The 22,158-nt window shown below is 37.6% G+C and overlaps 1 protein-coding gene across 1 annotated transcript in view; it reads right to left on the bottom strand.

The window, feature by feature from the left end:
* Positions 1–22,158, bottom strand: part of PPFIBP2 (PPFIA binding protein 2) — a gene marked incomplete at its 3' end in the record, with an annotated part of 85,425 nt that overhangs the window by 56,290 nt on the left and 6,977 nt on the right. The window contains exon 2 of the mRNA XM_080344658.1: positions 13,983–14,197. Coding sequence (XP_080200784.1) covers positions 13,983–14,197 — 215 coding nt within the window. The remainder of the gene's footprint in view (positions 1–13,982; positions 14,198–22,158) is intronic.

Below are 22,158 nucleotides of genomic sequence, written 5' to 3' on the forward strand. Positions count from 1 at the left end.
ATTAGATATAAGAAAGAAATTATTCACCATGAGGGCGGTGAGGCACTGGAACAGGTTGCCCAGAGAAATTGTGGATGCCCCATCCCTGGAAGTGTTCAAGGCCAGGCTGGATGGGGCTTTGAGTAACCTGGACTAGTTTCTACTAGGTGTCCCTGCCCATGGCAGGGGTCTTGGAACTACATGAACTTTAAGGCCTCTTCCAACCCAAACCATTCTATGATTCTAGGACAACTTATTTCTATTTAATCTAAATACTGCTTTATCCTCACTGCTGTTGCATGATGCTAGTAGATACATTATGTTACAAGACTACTGCTTAAAACCAGATCCTCTATTCTAAACATCTGAAAACAGCAGTTGTATCTCTCATTTTGCCCAACTGGATCTCATGATTGTTTTGTTTGCTGTCCTAACCCAGTCCAAGCAGCAGATACCATACAAATCTAGCTTAGCCAACCAATTTCAACATCAAACTGATCCTGGTCTCTGAAGTGATTTCTGTTAATGATGAAATCAGAGCCAGCTTCAGCATATTTCATCAAGGGTTTATGTAAGTCTGTTGCAGTTACTCTCTGTTAAGTGCCATTTGTTACTCTGGAGGGTACTCATACTTTCATTATCAGCCAAAGAGCAACAGTTCATGACTGCAGGGCCTGAAATCTTCATATGCTATCACAATCAGAGCCAGACGTGTGACATTAGGATTCTTAAACATGAGAATTAAATAAGCAACTTAGATTGTTCCAACTTTAAAAAAAACCCCATCACTTGTCAAAGGAATTTGGGAGCTGACTGCTTAAGTTCCCTTGTGAACAAAGATTATTTTCAGTTCTTCCCTTCCCCCACGTGTTCACCCCCTTGAAGAGCTTGCAAGGAAAAGCAGCTGTACTGATACTCTGTGTACGCTACATAAAAAGAACTACATGCGACTATGATAATATTATTAATTTCTGTAAAAGCCTGTGCTACATTTGAACATAGTATAATTTCTAAACACAGTACTTGAAAATAACCTCAAAGACACCCTGTGTTACTAGAAGGTATTTCTTGAGCCCTTTCTCATTATGTTATTGACCTCAGTGCACTCTGAATGCTACACAACCTGATAACAGCACACCTTAGCCTTTTGTTAGCAAACCTACCTTTTTAGAAATGAAATTTAAACTGGGAAGCAAAGGCAGCAGACATACTATAGTCAAAGCCTCATTTAAATAACAAATTAATGTGATGCAAAAAACACTAAGAGTTATTTAACTATAACTGTAGAGAGCACAGGTTAGTGTTACCAACTGCTACTGTCTGTTGTCTCTTTCACTGTCCCACTCACTCCCCATTTATTCCCCCCCCATCTAAACTCCAGAAATGCAAGAGTTTTCAGAACCTGATGTAAATATTTTGTAAATTAGCATCAAGAGTCTCAAGCTTTTATTAAAGACTAACATATCATTAATATTTTATATTCATTCAAGAAACTACCCAAATTAAAGTTCTAACCGCATTTCATATAAGTATTTACCTACACTTTATGTTTCTACAGCTAGTAAAAAAAATAGATTGCATGTGCATATATATAAATGTGTGTTTTTAATCCAGTGCCACACAGAAGCATTAACATAAATGGTGTGTGTAGAATTTGCAAGAAAAGTACACACAGGTTCATACAGATTTTAAAAGTATAATGAGAGGGTGTGCTGCTTACACAACAATTAAATTGATATTGTAATTAAATAAATTGATACTCTGGAGAATCTATTCACATTGCATCCATGTATTTTTCAAACACTGAAAATTAAATACTTAGAATCTAAAAAATCTAAAAGCTGACAAAGATGAAGTGATTTTTCCAAGATGACAATAAAACTGCACAAACCTAATTTTTTCCTTTATAGGAAGACAAAAATGATCTCAGACAGTTAATTCATGTTCAGACAGTTTATCACAAAATTATGACTTTAATAGCACTGTCTATTTAAAAAAAAATATATAGTTTTATCAGAGTAACGTGCAGGAAAAAAAGTACCAGCATTTTTATCCAAAACAAAGGCATCCTAAAAGGTCTCGTATACTTACTGCGATGAAGAATTAAGTGAACTAGCTCAAATAGTTTTTCATTTTGAAGCACAACATGGTAAACAACATATTCTCCTTTTTTTGTTATACATTCCCACACAAGATTTGCTTTGTCGTATTAAAATCTCAGGAAAGCATGAGCACTTGCTAGAATCTATTGCCATTTGTTCAAAGTTTAATCCTAGAGCTTCATTTCTAAAGACAAAGACAGCTGATTCTCTCCCCCCTCCCTAAGCCTCTTCCTTCTACATGAAGAAACGTCTTTAATTCATTTCTCATGAAGAAACTTACAGTATTTTATGTCTGAGGCACTCAACGTGTTCCCTTTCGCAAAGCTGAGAATTCTGACTAAGATTTGTTAAAGTGCATTTACAAAGAGAAAACAAAGCCCAGCAAATCACTTACCCTCTTTAGCCACGTGAAGTGCTTGTAGATATCAATCTCACCATCCATGCTTTGGGCCCATTGCAGCAGTCACATTCCCAGGGTTAAAAGAAACTTTTGGAAGCAAGCACACCGCTTTGTTCTAAAGAATATCGCTGTGACTTCGCCCCTTTCAACCCTCAACTTCTAAAATCTTGAATGTGTGTTCGCATTTTAAGCTAAATCTGCCTCTGTCCCACACTCTTATCCCAAATGCTTCCCACAGATGTATATATAAAACACAACTGTATAAACTTCAGACTCTCCCCCAAACATCTGGTTTTTTTAAACAGCAGATCGGTTAGCAACAAGAACAATGTAACTCTAAAAATGTCAAAAATTTAACTTGCTAAATGATCTTTTAAAAAGGATCTTTCAAAAATAGTATAAATCCACAGAAACTGTTTCCTTTTAATGTTGAATAACAAGCTAAAAATTATTAAGCTGTCACTGAGAAACTATTTTCGAGTAATGCCTTCTCTGGCTTTCTGTTTCAAGAGTGCCTGGAACTCATTACTAAGACCCCCTATTTCCTGTCTCTGTTTTACTCCCTGTTTATCGTAACACTACTCAGCCTTCTCGGTTTATTTCAGGCTCAGACTAAACCTAAAAATAAGTTTTGCTCTTTGAATTACTTGCCTGTCGTCTCAAAAGACATTATAAAGGAGGAGGAATTCAAGGACGAGCCTGTGGATAAGTTAATTATCCCATAAATGCTGCTATTGCCAAAGAGGCAATTTTCCATCTTAACAGAAGATGATGATACCCTTCGAAGATTTTTGTCTGCCTCTGCTGAAGCTGAAGTCTCACAGCATGGCAACTTTTCAAACTTGCAACACCAAGATAAATGCATATGCAAAGCAATGCTCTGGCAAGAAAGGAAGTTTAAAAGTATTGCCTGTTACTGGGGTGTCCTCTAGTGCCTCCACACAGTAGTTATGATTAAGTCTTATTTTTTCCTAATAAACTCCAGTTTTAATGCTGTATCTGCCACTGGGTAAAAGTGACTTTGGCCTTAAACTGAGAACGGATTGTTGCACACACAAGGACAACTGCTTGGGCAATGCCTAGTAAGACCAAAACACAACTGTCCCCACGGGATTTTTGTGATGATCTCAGAACATTTACTTATCTCCCTGTTTTCTTCAGTTTCTACACCCAAAGTCACTCCTGCATTTAAGCTGAAGTAAACCAGCAATTTGGAAGAGCCAGTGTCAAAGTTGCCCATCGTACTAATGATCTATGTAATACAAAGAACGCAAAGCCTGAAGCTGTATAATGCCCTGAAAAGCAGTTCTCACAGGGACCTGCCTCAGCCATCTACTCACATTCCAAACTGTGGAAGTCATAGATACATTAAAGACTTTCTGTAGGGGATGTGGGGTTTTATTATTTCAACCATTCTCAAAAAGTAAGAGGGAAGGATATAAACCTAGACTTCCAGCTTTCTTCATGTATTAATTACCTGTTGTTACTTAAAGTCACATGACAAGAAAAATACGAATGCTTTTCAGAAAGCTAGCACTGCAAGTCATCTAGAGGTGCTAGGGTACCTAAATTCCCCAGTAAATGTGACAAGATAAAATAACTGTCAGTTTGCAAAAGTACACTATGCCTCAAGACTGATCTGAAGAGGACTTATGTTGCTCTATACATAGAACTTATTTTACACTGCTTGTACAAGTTTTTGTGCTATCTTAAAGTTGATGAGAACAGCTATTGCTTGGATAGCTTACACTATCTGGCAAAAGTCTTAGCACACTGTCAATGGTCCATTCTTAAAAAAAGAAAATTATGAAAATTAAGATGTACTTAATATAGTACACTTCTCTATGCACAACAGCCTCTGTCATGGCTGACAAACTGAAGAGTGAATAGGGCTTCTCTTGACATTAAAACATGAACTCCCTACAGCTTAAGGCCTTTCCTCCCCTCGGCCAGAAAACTAGTTATCTAATTATAGAGAACAGCAAATACATAAAACTTTATCTCAAAGTACTGCATATCCTATAGCACCCACACTACGGAGCCAGAAGTTCCACATTTCATCCATTTCAAAACACAGGCTCTACAATTCATTTCAGGCTTATTTAATGAAGGAGGAAACATACCTGTCTTAAAACATTCCATCACACATTACCTCTTAATGATTTTGCTTTCAATTAAAAAAAAATACAGGAAAACGATATTATTCCACTTATTAGTGCCTCAGTGTAGTGTCTGCAGCTTGGTGAGTATCCATTTCTTCTCTTAAAAGTATATAAAATTACAAACATACCTTATTTCTCCCTTGTCATTTATACTGGATTTCAAGCAAAGGCCTCTTGATTCTGTTACAGTCATTCTTCCTGATTAAAAGGTAAACGTGTCTGAATTTTCTGCATCTTATCAGCCGTGAATGTTTACAGCACACATTCCAGACAGTCACATGTTCACTTCTAGCCTGTCACCTGCATGCTGAACTTTACATCCTGTTTGAGCTTTGGCCTGAAAAAGTTTCAGACATCACCTGAATGCAAATCCCTTGCCCCAGATTTGCTTAGTATACTTTTCCGTTTCACTGGAAAAGCAGGTTAGCTTCTCTGGGCACTGTGAAAATATGGAAAATATGTTGCAATCTAGAAGGTTGCTTCACTGAGTTACCACTATTTTTATTCTTATTTTTAGGAATTCCACATCTGTGTTTAGTTCTTCACTAACTTCTGGTTCAATGGAGAATTAAAAAACAAACAAAAATCCCCCACAATCCCTGCAGTACCACTATCTTCAAGTGTTACCCCAGAGAGAAGCATCTCCTTATTACTCCCCCAACAAATTTTTTGTTTTCTCCAACTCTACCTCCAAAAATAAATCAAAATACACATTTTGGCAATATAAATGCAATGTTGAATGTCTGCTGATACATAACCCATAAATACACTCAGCTAAGCAACACATTACTGTATTAGTCAGAATGTTAAGTATTTCAAACAAGATTTTAAATCTGTTTCAACTAGTAAACATACATGCTGTATCTGCTTTGAAACTGAAAGTAACAGAATGCTTTAAACAAGCAGTCGCCCTTCTCACATCGCTCTATACCAGACCTATGGAGAGGCAAGGGAAATATCCACAAATCCTCTTAGAACTGTTAAGGGAAGGGCAACCTGACTCTCCAGTGTTTTCCCCCTTCTTCTACCAACACTGGAACTGAAGAAGCACAGAGCTGTTTGCTTTTCCACTGTCTCGTCCACTGAGCTAAGGCCCTATGAACACTATGAAATTATATTTATTACTGTTATTTTAGCAATTTTACCTTTTATTCACTTAAATTTGTGCTAAAACACAGGTTTTTGTGATCTTTCAGAGCAGCACAGAAGCAAAGTGTGAATAGGGTTCTGGTGTTGGCACTGCCTTGTCTGGCAGGTTGGAGGGCAGGGGATCAGGCAGCAGAGAAGAAGCTCTTCAGCCTCCACCAGGTCCAGGTCTGTGTGCACAGCACCTCTCTTCCTTTCAGCAATGACTTCTGAGTTATTTTGGTTTCAAACCCATCGATGTCTGAAAACACCAAAAGAACGTACACTTGGGCTTTCAGGCTAAGAACTGAAATGACCCACTATGCATTTTTCCAACCTCATCAGGAGAGTCTGGGATGGACATACAAAAAAACATCTATTCATTCCCAAGAAGTAGCATCAACTTTTCCTACATCCATTACTCTGTGCTCTTCCCAAGCCTAGTGTTTGGACTGCTTTGGAAACAAAGGGATTAGCACCAGATTTTAAAAGGGAAAAATTTCCTCAGCATGTCATTTCACACACCTGTCACTCTCATGCTGCAGAAAACGGAGGGAGGTTCAGAGTGATGAGAGAGAATACGCCTGCACAGGAATACTTGTGTAAAACGAAATCTAGGCCATTTACGTAAAAGACAATGGATGAAGAAATCCTTTCTACATAGTGAGGAAGATTAAGCATTTCCAGTAAGATAATTTGTCTTAATCATGACTAGCTGATAATGCCTAAGTGACAAAGAAAGATGAAACACTTAGAGGAAATGGGGAAAAAGAAAAATCTGTATATGGGCACATTTGCTTTATTTGTGATAACTTAAAAAAATAAACAAACCACAACAAGTATCCTGGGAAACAGATGAGAAATAATGTTATGTAGATCCGTGAACAAATATTTCTTTCCCAGCATAAAAAGCACTCAATCCAAATGGCTTAATTCTTTGATTAAAAACTGTACTTCAGAAATAATCAGACTTAGATGGCCATTAGTTCCAGCTCAGCACAGTCAACCCTCACCCTTATTGCATATTTAGGGATGGTGTAGGGCAGGTAATACTTTAAACAGGTGCTGACATCTCTGGAGTCATCCCCATCTGCAGGGTATGTGAAATCACAGATCTCTAGCTCTACTGTTACTCTCTGGTCATTGCTCAAGTAATAAGTAGGTCTCTTCCCTTGGCTTGCATAAAGAATGTATTGCCAATACTTAGGATGAATTAACAAACAGTAACTTCATCTAAGACATTTGCACTTTCTTGGCAGTTTCAAACATTCCTTGCCATACGCTGAAATACTTTTTCCAGCCCAAGTTCTAGAAGAACTGTAAGTTTTTGCATGAAACTTATTCAGAAGAAAATGTAGATTGTAAGAAACTTGAGTACTATGTTTCTGCACAACAACTAAGAAATGTTTTCTGCTTAACAGAACAACAAAATCACTCTGAACACTCCCACCCCAGCTGCTGTAGGCAAGGAAAGAGTATACTGATTTGTAAAGGAAATATTGAAAGAAATATATTTACATTCTACCAGACAACATATTAAAATAATTCACTCTGAAAGGTTTCAAAGAAATGCTAAAATTACTAAGTATGCAGTAAATAAATATATGAAATATTTGAAACAGGATATTTACCAAATATTTGCATATACATTAATCACATTATCAGGTAACATTTTGCCCCTCCTCAGTATGACACACATCAGATTTTCTCTTTTAAATTTCAGAACAAGAAAAATTATTAAACAAACAAACTACCAAAATCCCAAAACCAAAACAAAGAACAAACAAAACAAAAGCAACAAACCAAACCAGAGTAAGCTGTAGATAAACATTTACAATCCCTTATTTCGGATGAGGAACAGACAAACATTATTTTCTTCTTAAGCTTTTCATTATTTCAGGAAAATAGTGCACATGTTTATCTACATATGAAGAAGAGTAGCATGCCAACATCTTGAATAGTATGTCTGAAATAAGCATAATTTGGTTTCCTTTTTGGAAATCACAAAACCTGAAAAAATATAGGTCTGTTTACCACTAGTATTAGCATACTACTCCAAAAAAGATCAAAAATATTTTTGTTGTGAATTATACTATTGCTATGTTTGTCGTAACAGACAACATATAACAAATGAGATAGGTTGACCTGTGCAAATTCTGTGAAATCTGAATAAAAGTTATAGACAGAAATACTTAAAAATTATGCCCTTCTTTCCTTCAGCCAGTTCGCAGTCCACCTCACTACCCGATCATCCAGTCCACACTTCCTCAGTTCAGCAGCGAGGATGCTGTGGGAGACTGTGTCAAATGCTTTACTGAAATTAAGGTAGATCACATCCACTACTTTGTCATCATCTATCCACCTCGTTATGTTCTCATAAAAGGCTATGAGGTTGGTTAAGCACGACTTCCCCTTGGTGAAGTCATGTTGACTGCCCCTAATGACCCTTTTATCCTTGATATGCCTTGAGATGGCACCAAGGATAAGTTGTTCTATCATCTTTCCAGGGATGGAGGTGAGGCTGACTGGTCTGTAGCTACCCAGGTCCTCCTTCTTGCCCTTTTTGAAGACTGGAGTGACATTTGCTTTCCTCCAGTCCTCAGGCACCTCTCCTGTTGCCCACAATTCACCAAAGATGACAGAGAGTGGTCCAGCAATGACCTCAGCCAGCTCCCTCAGCACCCACAGGTGCATCCCATCTGGACCCATGGATTTATGGATGTCCAGATTGCTTAATTGGTCCCTAATCCGTCCTCATCAACTAAAGCAAACTCCTCCATTGTCCTGCCTTCCTCTGGGGCCTCAGGGGTACGGGGCTCCTCAGGACAGCTTCCCTCAGAGTAGACAGAGACAAAGAAGGCCTCCTCTGTATCTTCTGTCACCAGGGCATCCACCCCATTCATCAGTGGGCCTACATTGCCTCTGGTGTTAGTTTTATCTGCCATGTATTTGAAAAAGCTCTTCCTGTTGTCCTTGACCCCTCTCGCCAGGTTTAATTCTAAGGAGGCCTTAGCTTTCCTAGTTGCCTCCCTACAACCTCTGACAACAGCCTTATATTCTTCCCAAGTGGTCAGACCCTCCTTACATGATCTCTAAACTCTCCTCTTCCACATGAGCTTACTCAGCAGTTCCCTGTTTAACCACGCACGTCTCCCGGCTCCCTTCCTTGACTTCCTATGTGTCAGGATGCTCTGATCTTGAGCTTGGCAGAAGCAGTCTCTGACTAACCAACTATCTTGGGCCCCTTTACCTTCAAATATCCTTGCCCATGGGATTTCCCCTAGCAATTGTTTGAAACGGCCAAAGTTCGCCGTGCTGAAGTCCAGGGTTGCAATTCTGCTTGGTATTCTGTTCCTGCCACATAAGATCCTGAACTCCACCATCTCGTGGTTGCTGCAACTAAGGCAGCCCTCAACCAGACCTGCCTTGTTAGTCAGAATGAGATCCAGCAGTGCTACTCTCCTAGTTGGCTCATCCATCATTTGCATAAGGAAGTTATTGTCAATGCACCCGAGGAACCTCCTGGACTGTGGCTGGCTGAGTAGTCCTTCCAGCAAACATCAGGGTAGTTAAAATCCCCTAGGACAACCAGAACCTGTGACTGCGAGGCTGCCCTCAGCTGCTTGTAGAAGGTCTCATCAACTTCCTCAGTAATACAGGGTATTATTTTTAAATCAGTGAAAAGCAATGCAGCTGGAAATCCTAGTGACAGATCATAGTGCAAAATGAAAAAAGGACACCATGCATAACCTTAGACACAAAAGGAAAGATGAACTAACTTGGTGCAAAGGAAAGCACTGAAGCCAGCAGCTGAAAGAGTCTTAGATAAATGGAACTGAATAAATCGTATTAATCCTTGTGAAGGCTAACATGCAATTTCTGTATACAATCATGGCTTCCTACAGAGCAGTCCTCTATTTCCTCTGTGAGTATCAAGATGTGAACAGCCCAGGTAGGTGAGGATTGCCCCCTGGGCTAAACTTCACAATATGGTGGTAGACAACCTTGAAATCTTGGAAAACAACATATAAAAATACAGGCCCTGCTATTATAACAGGAGTAACACCTTTCTTCCATGAGCACTCTAAGCCTAAGGCCATAACACAGCTCTGTTTAATCATGTCTGGTCATTGTAGTTTAAAGGTGGCATTACTGATCACCACAAGGGTGAAAGAAAATGCTGAAAACTAATCACACCATGTCATTTGAAGAAGGAAAGCTAAACCAGCCCTACTCACTTTTAAGCTTCTATTAGTTCTTCATGCAGAGAAGATTTTCCCACCTCTGCTGTCATAGTCAGAGATATTAGGGTTGACTCCCAGACAAAGCAACCCCACAGGACATCAACAAAAGTAGGTCTGGTTTAGAAAAATTCCATGCAAGCTGTGTACACCCCTTTTCCACTGTCTCCAAGACACTCTCTAGTATTCATAAATAGCTGCACACATGACAGACACTTCTCCGATGTCTCTTGTGTGCTGTGAATTGCTCTAACATGCTTGGGGAACTCTGAGAGGACCAGATCTCCCAGTTCAGGACTTCCCTTGCATCATCAACTCATTGAAAAGGAGCTGGAGTACAGTGGAGACCTGGGTCATACAACTTCCAACTCTGACTACTGCTCAGAAAACACATCCATCTAATGTTTCAAGTTGGCAAAAATAAACATGAATGCTTGCAGAATGACGACTTTTCTACACTGTCCCAAGCAGGCTCTACTGGTCCATTTTCAATTTAACACGTGTTAATACCACTTGGCAATAGGAAGATTCAGCTATATATAGCTCCATCGCAGCTCTCAACAGTTGACTAGTCCCACAGTCAAATCGACGAGCAGATAAGTGTACTGGCTCTAACTGGCATTGCTCAGAACATATTCTCTTCCCACTCAGCTGTTGCTGAAAAATACTATTGATACTTTCATAAAAGCAAGTTTTCAAGTCTATTGAAATGCCCTGTATTGCAGTAATTTTCTGTCTCTGTTCAGCAGCTCTGTAAAATGAATCTTAGACAAAAGTGAAATGAAGAGACCAGTGATTACGTTTGAGCGGAGCACTTTAACAACACACTTAACAGAAAGCTTTGAAGTAATTTCAAAATTCACAAGCTCCACTTAAGTCAGAGTTCTGAACTGGGGTTTTCCTGTCCCTGTGAAGCCACTGGGGGGGGTGGGAAATTCCTTGATTTTAACATGCAGTAGAAACAATGTCTTCTGAATGTTAATTGTGACCAAATGGCAATAAAGACTCTAAGAAATTTATCATATTTCTGCTAAAAAGCCTGGTTTTACCACTTCAAAAAACCACAGAGAATTAAATGAGACAAAGCACAGCATATATCATAAGGCAAATAAAATTATTTTAACAAATTAGTTCTAGAACTCATTCCCCTACTGTTTTTTCTGCTCTTCTTCCTGTTTTCTCAAATTTAGAACACTTTTAGATTTTAAGAATTAGGCTTCCAAGAAAAAACATGATCAGGAAAATACTAATGAGGTTTCAAGAATCAGCACTTTAAGGGTCAGTATATAAAGATACGTGGAGAAGTGACTTGCTTTAAATATACATGTTCTGCTGGAAGGAAGATCATGTTTTGTGACCCTGGAAATAAGGCTTTCTTTCACTCAGGTTTAAAGTAATTTTAGGACCACTGTAAGAACACTAGGGTTCCTCTTTACTCAGAAAAGAGTTCCATAAAGATGTATAGCATAAAAAAAAATGGGGTAGAGTTATGAAATGAAACTATAACTAAATACATTCTCTCATAGCTCATCAAGTCAAACACAGTCAGTTGCTACTGCAGCAGTTAATTTTTAATGCTGAAATTACTACCTGCTTTGTGATATGTCCTGTGGTGACTTGCAATACTAAAATATTTAACAGGAAGCATTGAAACTATAAACAAAATTGGTTTATATGAACTCTCCATGGTAATGCTCAGGTCTTTTTGTTCTGTTTTTAAGGCCAAAGAATTCACAATTGTAAAGCATGTAAAACACTCCAGACATTCACTTCGAGGCAAAAACTTCAATACAGTTCTTAAGTAGTTAAAAGTCCATAATTAATGATGCTTTATTGCATTTTAGCTTTGTCAGAAGATTTGCACAGTTCCAGCAACTATTAAATCCTCATTCTATGATATGTAGTAGTAATCTTTCTAAATTCAGCGCTAACCTTGTCAAACCCATTTCATCTATCTGAAAGCAGTGGCAGCACAATTACTGTGCCCAGTTATACTGTAAACTCAAGAACCTGATATGTTCACAGATCCCTGACCACAGACATGCAAAAAGAAGCCTTTGTGAGAAGCACACCTTTAGTTCCACAAATGGTGTTCCTTTTACTTAGAGGATTGTAGATTGTAAGCACAAAATCCAACTCCACCAAATCACTGCAACACCAAATGCCTACCAATGGTTCCATAAAAAAAAAGGAATGAAGCAGATGTTTTCAAAAGAGGGAATAATCAGGGTAGTATCAGGTATGAAACATGATGTCTAAAATTTTCACAATCTAGGCATATGTAAATTTTCCCACATCTTTCGTATTCACATCTATAGCAGACAGACTAAATAACAGTTACAAATGTTTAAAAAAACCCTCAACCCTCACCAAAAAACAAATCAAACCATACAAAGAGAAACAAACAAAACTCACCAAAAACCCAAACAAAAACAAAACACCACCCCCCATAAAACAGAAACAAAACAAAAAAACCCCACAAAACACAACTTGGTGATATTTGATGACTGATAAATTCCAACGTTTGGTACTATGGAAATGAAGGAAGGTAAGACTGTATTGAGAGCAGCTATGGCATCTGTCATCATCACAGAAGTTCCTGACTGAGTAGTAAAAAGCCAATGCACCTCAAAGCTGATCAAATGGATAAACTCCACAGTCTGGTTTATTTAAACACTAGGTGTAGTTCAGCACACTAAGTGGCAATTACCAAAGCTGCAAAGCTACTTGAATTATAAGGCCAAGGGGCACTTTTCTGCAGAAGTTACTTTTCCCATTCTAGTACAATTGAGCTCTAGTTTCTAGATGATACTCCAATACAAACCAACAACACAAAGAACATTCAAGTCACCTTCTGTCCTCAAACCTGCAATCCCAACTACTGCTGTGTGCTCATACTCTGCCTCAGAGACCTTCCAGGGCTTCCAGACTCAAAATTGAACACTATAAATCCAATTTAACATTGCCTCCACCTTTTGCTTTCAAAGCTGGTACCAAATTCTCATTCCTTTTTCTCATACAGTCCCAAACAGGACTTCCCAGCTATAGACAACGCGCTCTGTGGAGAACGCCGACAAACCAGCAGTTGGCAAATAAAAGCAAAAGCAGAAGCTACAGACACAATTACATAGAAGTAACATGCATTGATAAAGCCAGAAGAAAATCCATTTGTCTAGAAAACTTATGTGAAGTTGAGAAAGCGATAAATAGCTTTTACTCTTTAGGAAACCACCATTCACTTGCAAAGGCAGGTTTGGTGCAGAGGAGTGTTCTGGCAGGACCTGCTGTTTCTCCTCCTTTGCATCTAATGGGTCTTTTCTTTGTAAGGTCTGTCTGTCCAAAGATCTGCTTTTCACCTGGTGAGCCTCCATCTTTTCCAATACAGTCAAATGTTTATTCCTCATCTATCCCAATATGAATGTCTCACATGCAGAAGTTAGAGCTTTACTGCTACCATTGCCTGGTGTACAAGGTATTCTGGAGATTCATAATACTGATAGTTAATGGTAAAGGAAATGTAGCAAAGAAAAGCACAGAATTATCCATGTTTTTCCTACTTGTCCCTTCAATGGACAATGCCACTATATTCTAGATAGGTAGTTTTCAAATTAAAAGTCTTATAACTAGTTAGTCATAAAACTGTCTGTTATCTCCAGAAAAGGTCCAACAAACCACAACCAAACAAAAAAAACTCCTACAGAAAATGTAACTTTTTCAGTAGTTCATTTTTACTGTATTTTCTCTCACCAAGGAAACACAAGATCTGCTACCAGCTTCTTATACTCCTGTATCTGCATTGTTTTAGTAATCAGCACATGAAGTGGTAATATCTTTAGCTTTCTATGTTTGCTGCCATCCCCTGCGGTTCCCTAAGGATGCGGATTTCAGTTATTACAAAAATAACAGAAGTATCAAAATACTTAAATCAATGGTGTTTGCAAACAAAATGGAAAAGTTTTAAATTACTACTCACCAGATTATCTTCAAGCCATTCCCGTATACACACTGCTGTGGCCCCTGGAATTTGATTCCGCAGGGCTTCTTTCTCTTGAGGATCCTCTAGCATTTCCAATGCCATCTTTAGATCTTCCAGGAGATGCAAAATTTGAAATGTGCCCAAGTATACTGATGGAGCAGGTGACACAATATCATAACCACCATTAGCATACTCTGTAGCTGACTTTGTACCTAAAACAAGTAAAACCAGGAGAGACAACATTAAATAATTGTTTTGTAAGTGAAAAATATATAGATTCCACACACTACAACTTTCAGGCTTCATATGCTGACAAATGTGTGTATTTCAGGCTTGGAAATACTTGAGTTAGTCTCTAAATAAATAACAAACACTGGAGAGGTATGTACAAGCATATTTAAAATATTTTTTAGTTAGGAAACATTTGCAATGTCCATTAAATTACGAATACAAAACCCTTACCACAAACTGCCTGTAATTTTCCATGGTTACCATGAGATGTCACTAACTTCTCAGCTACATAGTTAGAAGTCTCCACACAGCAGTATTAAGCAATGTAAGATTGATGCAGTCCTTTGACAAGAAACTTAGATGAAAATAGATTGTCACCAGAACTAGAAAAATATGTGACCTTGAGTAGGTTTAAACCCCTCCCACAGAGAACAAAATCCAAAAAGTTAGCAATAAAAAAGGTTCATGAAAGTTTGCTAGCTCTCTAAATTACAAATACCTCTCTAAATTACACCATCTCCCTCCTGCCAGCACTCCAGCACCAATATTATTTTCTCGAGAACAATAAGCACAGCAAACATATCTCACTTGATGGAAGAATGATAAATAACATAAATTCTAACATCACCAAATCTTTTTGTCTTAATAATCTGCGTTTCAATGAACTTCGCACTACAATGAGTCCTGAATTTCAGATCTTGATTCTATTTGATATCCCTTTGTTTCTTTAGGAACTGGTCGGGTAGAAAACTTCTATTTGCTCTACTTTTTACAGTTTTTATTCACAATTCATTGCCTCATGTACATAACAGATTATACTCATGTCTTCATTCCTGTTCCTCTGGCATAAACAATCAAATTTTTCCTCTTTATTTGACTTCACGGGAAATATTTTTCTTAGGATTTTGATCATTCTTATTATACTTGTCTCATCCTTTCATTTTGTAACATATTTTACAGGAGTATGTTGGATCCACACAGCATACAGTATTCCTTAGAAGACTGTATCATTGATCTGCACAAGGGGATTATAATAATCTCCACACTATTTTTAATTTTACTCCTGTGTTTAACATTATTCACATCTTAGTTATGAAAGGAACAGAAATCTTCACCTTTTAAAATTATTTGCTAAGTTTTTTCCTGAGCAGATGTGTCTAATTTGAAGCCAAAACATATAAGTAATTCAAATTTTCCTCTTGAATGAACACTACTTCGAATTAATCAATGTTAGTTTGCCTGCTATAGTTATTTATCTACCACAATTTGGACATTACAAATTATGTTTGAACCCAATGGTTCATTTTATGTATAGTCTGATACACAACAAATACCTGAGTATCACTTCTGAATACACTGACACTCTAGGTCTCCGTACACTGGAATGACTTCAGCACCTAGATGAGCTTTTAACCAAAATGCTAACTGATCATTTAATCCTAATTATGTTTCCCATCTCAATCAGTTTTTGATTGGAGATCATATTCTGTCTCTCATTTTGTGAACCATTTATGCAAAATTTTTGAGAAATCCTAAATAATATTAACCAGGTGTTCATGAACTACGGTCTTAATGACTCAAAGAATTCTATCACATCATTTATCTTTGCAAAAAATTGTGTGGTTTGAATTCTACTCTGTGATTTATATTTTTTTTGTTTGGTTGTTTTAAACATTGAAAAAACATCCCTAGAAATTTCCAATGTTTTGCAAGGCTCAGTAGTAGGGATTTTATTTTTTATCTTATTTTATTGTTTTTAAAGCAACACTCTTTGTTTTCACTACTGGCGTGTTTCGTATAGTCTTAACTTCTTTTCAAACTCAGAATATTCCCTGTTTGGTTCTGTGGACTTCTGCTGCATATGAGTTTATTTTAATACCTCAAGTGTGAGATCTCATCTTAATTTCTGGCTAAGACCATGTCCGAGATAAAGTTTCTTCAATATCCGGTGCTACAAAGAAAGACTGCTACACAAGACAACTTCACCTCGTAAATCACCTTGTCTTCCTGACTTTTTCCTTCTGAGAAGAGGATCACCTAACTGGTTTGCTGCATTTGAGTATTCTAAGCACTAAAAAGATGTTTTCTTGTGTATTTCTATACTCCCAGCTACTTATGCCAGCTTTGTTGTTTCTGTTTATTTACTTCCTAACGCAGATTAATATTAAACCCTAGCAACTAAAAATAGCACATTTCCAGATTGTGTAAGAGCCATTTGGATCATATAACCTCTTAAATCTTTTCGTTCACTCAGAGTGGCTCACTGCTTTCCAAAGTAGATACACACAGGAACCGAAATCTGGCATTCCCTTCTCAAGTAGCATTGCTGCCATGTTTAAGGATGTGGCTTCTTTGGTTATTGTGACATTACGACTTTTAAACTAGTTTTCTCACTCTTTTTTTTTTGAAAAATCCATACTATTTCTTTTTTTTCCTGTTTGCTTAACAAGTACTTTACACATCAGAAAAGCAGACATGACCCAGAGTTACTATGTGATCAGCTTTGCTAGCTATCCTTCCAATGAACTGACTATATAAAAAAGATAGGAATGAGGAAAACTTAGTGGAGCGTTCTGTTGTAGCGTTCTTCATGTTATTTATACAAATATTTTTTATATACAGACAAAAGAAAAAAAACAAACAAAAATCCACACAATTCAAACAAACCACACAAACTTTCAGGCCCACAACCAATACTTCAGGTATGAAGTAGAAGTCATAATCTTTAATATTTTCTCCCTTTCCTGCCTCAAGTTTTCCTCCATTCAAGTTTTCATGAAATAAGAAATAAAAAAGAAGTCAGAAGAAGGAAATATTTTTCTACTCATTGCTAACAAAAGACATGCAATTGAAGAAAATAATGAAAGACATCCTTATGGCAAACTCCTGTTTCCTGAACTACTAGAGAGAGTTGAGCGCAGGGCAACGAAGGGCATCTCCCTTATGAGCATCTCCCTTATGAGGAAAGGCTGAGGGAGCTGGGTTTCTTTAGCTTGGAGAAGAGGAGACTGAGGGGTGACCTCATTGTTTACAGATATATAAAGGGTGAGTGTCATGAGGATGGAGCCAGGCTCTTCTCAGTAACAACCAATGGTAGGACAAAGGATAATGGGTTCAAACTGGAACACAAGAGGTTCCACTTAAATTTCAGAAGAAACTTCTTCTCAGTGAGGGTGCCAGACACTGGAACAGGCTGCCCAGGGTGATTGTGGAGTCTCTACTCTGGAGACATCCAAAACCTGCATGGACACCTTCCTGTGTAACCCCATCTGGGTGTTCCTGCTCCAGCAGGGGGATTGGACTGGATGATCTTTCGAGGTCCCTTCCAATCCCTGACATTCTGTGATTCTGTGAACTGCCTAAAAACACACAAAAGCTGGAATATCTGATGACTTACCCCATACTTATGACTGGGAATTCATTTTGAGCATAAATAGTAGAGGATTTTAAACTGCAGAAGTCTGTAAAGATACTTCAAAATTTTCTTAGCTAATAATAGTAAACAGACAGCACAGTGTTTGCTTACATGAATAAAGACGCAATGATCTTACAAGTGAACTGTCTGTAAATTCTTATATGCACTAGTTCCATTAAACCTTGAAAGGAAAAACATCTCTTTGATTAGTACCAACTAAAGTTAAATGAAGGAAGTAGAGATTGAAAGGCTTGATTTAATTCATAATTTTAAGTCTTTAACTGAGGTTATTATCCATGAAAGAAATGATTAAATATATATATATCAGTACTACCCAAGATTTCTGTTTAGACTTCAAAAAGCAGGCACTGCTGAGAGAAGAATGTACCCATGTCTGATACTATCAGAAAGAAAACCAACCAAAAACTCAAATGGTATCTGTACCCTCGTCATGCTGAGAATAGAAGGCATAATTCTGACAAGTGCTAAAGGTTCTAGCTTTCAGCAATCCAAATTCCACTAGTTTCAAGTCACTGGGATCCAAAATATTAAGCAAGGACTTAAAAGTGCTTTACTTTGCTGGGTTGGTGCCAGAGTACTCAACAAAAGTTACAAAGCCCTCCCCTGAGCAACCCTCCTTGTCTGGAACAGGAGCTGCCCACAGATCTCAGTGCATCACTGAGACAACGTGACCCCTCACACCTCTCCATCACACATCCGCATACACTTCTTAGTGAAATGATTTTTAAACTGGTTTGCCTTGGGTTGCCACTGTAGTCTCTTTTATTCTCCTGGCTGAAAATGAGAATGAAGAATTCCTCTTTATGCTAGGTAAAGAAGTGATATAAAAGCAGAAATGCAGAGTTCAACTCAGCATTTTAATTCAGAAAACTTCCTGTTTCACTGCTCAAATTCAAATGAATCAAAGCCTTGCTTCTCTTATTTGTTTTCCATGTAGTTTCACATGAAGTAGAATATATATTGCTCACCAGAGGAACAAGAACACACCCTGGAAAACAGAAGTAAAAGTGCGTAGGAGTAAATAATTATATTTCTTTGCATTAGTTGAAACCTTTACATCATCACGCTACAAAGGACATTACGTTTTAGCACCAGACAGTAAGAATTTGGATCTTCTTGCAGACTGATGCAAAAAAAGCCATGCCACAGTGCAAACAGAACACTACAGGTTACCAGTATACTCTACCATTAACAGTGATTAATTTGTGTGTAGCTTTATTATAGATAGCTGAAGTGGAGAAGAATGTCGTTCAAGCAGTAGAATTTTATAGATACTCAGGAAAAATGAGTACAGTTTTGAACTCTTGCAAAAAGACTCACTGTATAGCCTTGAGTAAGTCACAGTCTTTCCAGGGGTCAACAGCACATGGGGGGAACCTTTTGTCATTATGTTTATATAATACTCAACACCATGGTTTCCTAGTGTAAAACTGGAATACAATTAATCATCATAAATGTCCACCAAAGAAAGAAAGAAAGAAACAAAGACAGAAAGAAAAGTAAGTATTGGATCTAAGACATTCCAATCAGCTCAATCAGCTCTGGCTTCCACATACAGACAGCAAATGAAGGAGGTTAAATGTTGCTGCATGTATGGTAGAAAGAATAATAAAAGTAATAAAGAAAGCAGAAAAAAAAAAAGTTCAAGTTACACATTTCCTACACCCTGACCACACAAGCACCTTTTGAGTTCAAAGTTCTTTGCAATTAACTGCATGGCTTCAAAAAAATGTTCCTTTTAAGCAAACACATAATCTGTTCAAAAAACAGCACTACCAGTAACTCACAAAAGTTACTAAGCAGAAGTAAAGAAAGAAGCAGAAATCCTTGCCAGTCTGAAAATCCACTCTCCTTAGCTTACATCGTATGCATTCATCCATTGCCCACCTTTCATCACTCTTAGCAATAGATACCTTTTCTGATCTCTCACTGTTTCTTGCTCCTTAACTTCTGATCCCCTGCATTCATTCTTACTATCTCAGTCTTTTCACTCTAAAACTGGCTGTTTTAGAAAAAAAAAAAAAAAGCCTGGTAATACACAACTTAAAAAGAGCTTTTCCTAAAACTGCTGACTCCTTTCATCTAGACAACAGCAAAAAAACAACAAAAGCCCCATAACAACCCCCAAAAGCTACTTCTACAGTAGAGTAAGGATGGTTTTCTATAAAGCTGAATTACTCAAGCATAACAGTTTTGATATCTGACCAACAGTGGTTAGAATAAAATTTTAAACATACATTTTCTCTGGCCTTTCAGCCAGTCATTATACTGCTATAAAACTTTCCTGGTTTTTGTTTTTATTTTTACCTGAGTTTTCACTCAATGAGCATATAGGTTGTCCAAGTTCTTCCTCTCTCCTTGTAGACTACAATGTGTAATTTTCTTTGAAGCACAAGTCTCTCTTTCTCGTGAAGACAGCCTTGAAAACGTGAATTTATGTAAACTAGTAGTAAGGTCTGGATGGGACATAATTCAGCCTCCTTGTCCCTTTGCCTTCTGTCAAAGGAGTGAAGAGGTAGCTCATACAACCCTTCCTTTTAATAGTGTAATGCAAAATACATCACAACTGGTGTGTTTTGAATCATAGCTCATATAAGCTTCTTCTCAAATCTCAGCTTTTAGATCTTTAACTACAAGGAACAGTAACTGTTGAGCTGGATTAGCAGGAAGCCCTAGGAAAAAATTTCCAAGACTAGAAAAATTAATGACCACATTCAGGTGCAAGTTTCATGTAGCCTGGATGATTTCCAACTGAACTTCTTTTACAACCACATGTGGGATCTTTGAGACAGTTTTCAAGACCTGTCTATAATTTCTTATGCAAATTATGTAATTATTCCACCTTTTTTCTTTTACATGCTTATAGACTGTGAGCTGTGATGTGCAGCACATTAGGTACTGTATATACAACTGCAACATGAAGATCTCTCTTAGCCAGAAACACAAGCTAAGCAACCTTACAGCTGGTGAAAAAAGGAAAATGGATTATGCAGCTATGATGTGGAGATTTGAGGCAGATTCTCAGTCACACAGGAAAAACAGGATCAACACATTTTATTAAAGACAAAGAAGAACAAATACTTGCACCACTTTTGTCCTCCTTTGCCTGTCAGCTAAAGCCTTCATATTAGCTGCATTTTCCTGGAGAACCAGATACATGTTTTGGTAAACACAGCAATGGAATGTGAAGTTATTGATAAGCATGGATGGACATCTCACGAGAGGGGCAACAAGAAACAGGTGACTAAGAAACTGACCAACTGAGTATAACATTCCATTCATGTGAATACTTCATATAAAAGTGGGAGATCACAAGGATCTCGTCTCTTCCTTTTCCCTTCTGCTTATGACTGGCATTAGGAGAGGACCTTGCTAGTCATCCCTGCGAACTGAGGCCTAGTGAGAAACTGAATCCAGCTCCGGTTGGCTGCAGAGTCCATTCCAGGACTTTGGGTGCCGGCTCTGCAGTTGCTGAGGCTTTCAAGATTGGTTTTGTATATTTTGTGTTATTTTCTCTATTCTTATGAGTAACATTAGTAAAACATTTTTAATTTTTCCAACTCTCTTCTCTCTGTCCTTTCCCTCCCGATTGCCTGGCCTGAGTGGGAAGGGGGAAGTGTGTGTCGGGGGAGAGGAGGTTAACAATACATCTGCCAGGGTCTTATTGTCACCCCGCAATCAAAACCCTCGATAGTAGTCTAAAGCAGTGTTGTGAGACAACAAATACATATTTTAATGTATTCCATTATTATTTTTATATTAAAAAATCCAGAATTGTTTGTAGTATGCAGTAGTAAGCTACTAGTAACATGCATACTGTTTAATAAAAAAAAAAAAATCTCTGAAAGCATTGGGAAGATAAGAGCAGTCAGTTTGTGAGGAAATAAAGGCATCTTGTTTTATAAAGGTTACGCTATTTTCATTTCTTTTTAAAGATACTTTCAAATCAATTTAATTGCCTAAAAGTAGGAAGTTGAGAATTATGATTTTGAATTTAAAGAAATCTTGTCTAGTTCATGCTTTTGCCAGGAAAGTCTGGACCAGATGATCCTTGTGGTCCCTTCCAACCTGGTATTCTATGTTTTGTGCTTGATATAATTTGCTTAAATTTAAACCTTAGAAATCTGTCCACTAGTCTGTTAAACAACTGAGTGACTCATGTACTGAAAAACAGATCACGTCATAAGCCACAAAAGAACCTTTGTGTCTCAGATTTTCGGTCCTATGTGATTATAATCATCATGGTTTAATCGCCTTTCTTTGCTACAGGTTGTATCTGCAGCTTTCCACAGTTCTGTTTCTTTTCCATCCTTTTTGAAAACTTAATACAAATACCTATGATGTATGGATTTTGTTTTGCATAAACACTATGCAGTACTGCATTTTAGGTATGTTGATTTAGATGTCTAGGACATCACTATTTTTTTGTTCTATACTGACAGACCTGTTTATCTCTAGTCAGAGATAAGGAATTTAAAGAAACATATTTCAGTTGCAAAGATTTCT

The sequence above is a fragment of the Nesoenas mayeri genome (assembly GCF_963082525.1).
Source record: "Nesoenas mayeri genome assembly, chromosome: 5".
Lineage (NCBI taxonomy): Eukaryota > Metazoa > Chordata > Aves > Columbiformes > Columbidae > Nesoenas > Nesoenas mayeri.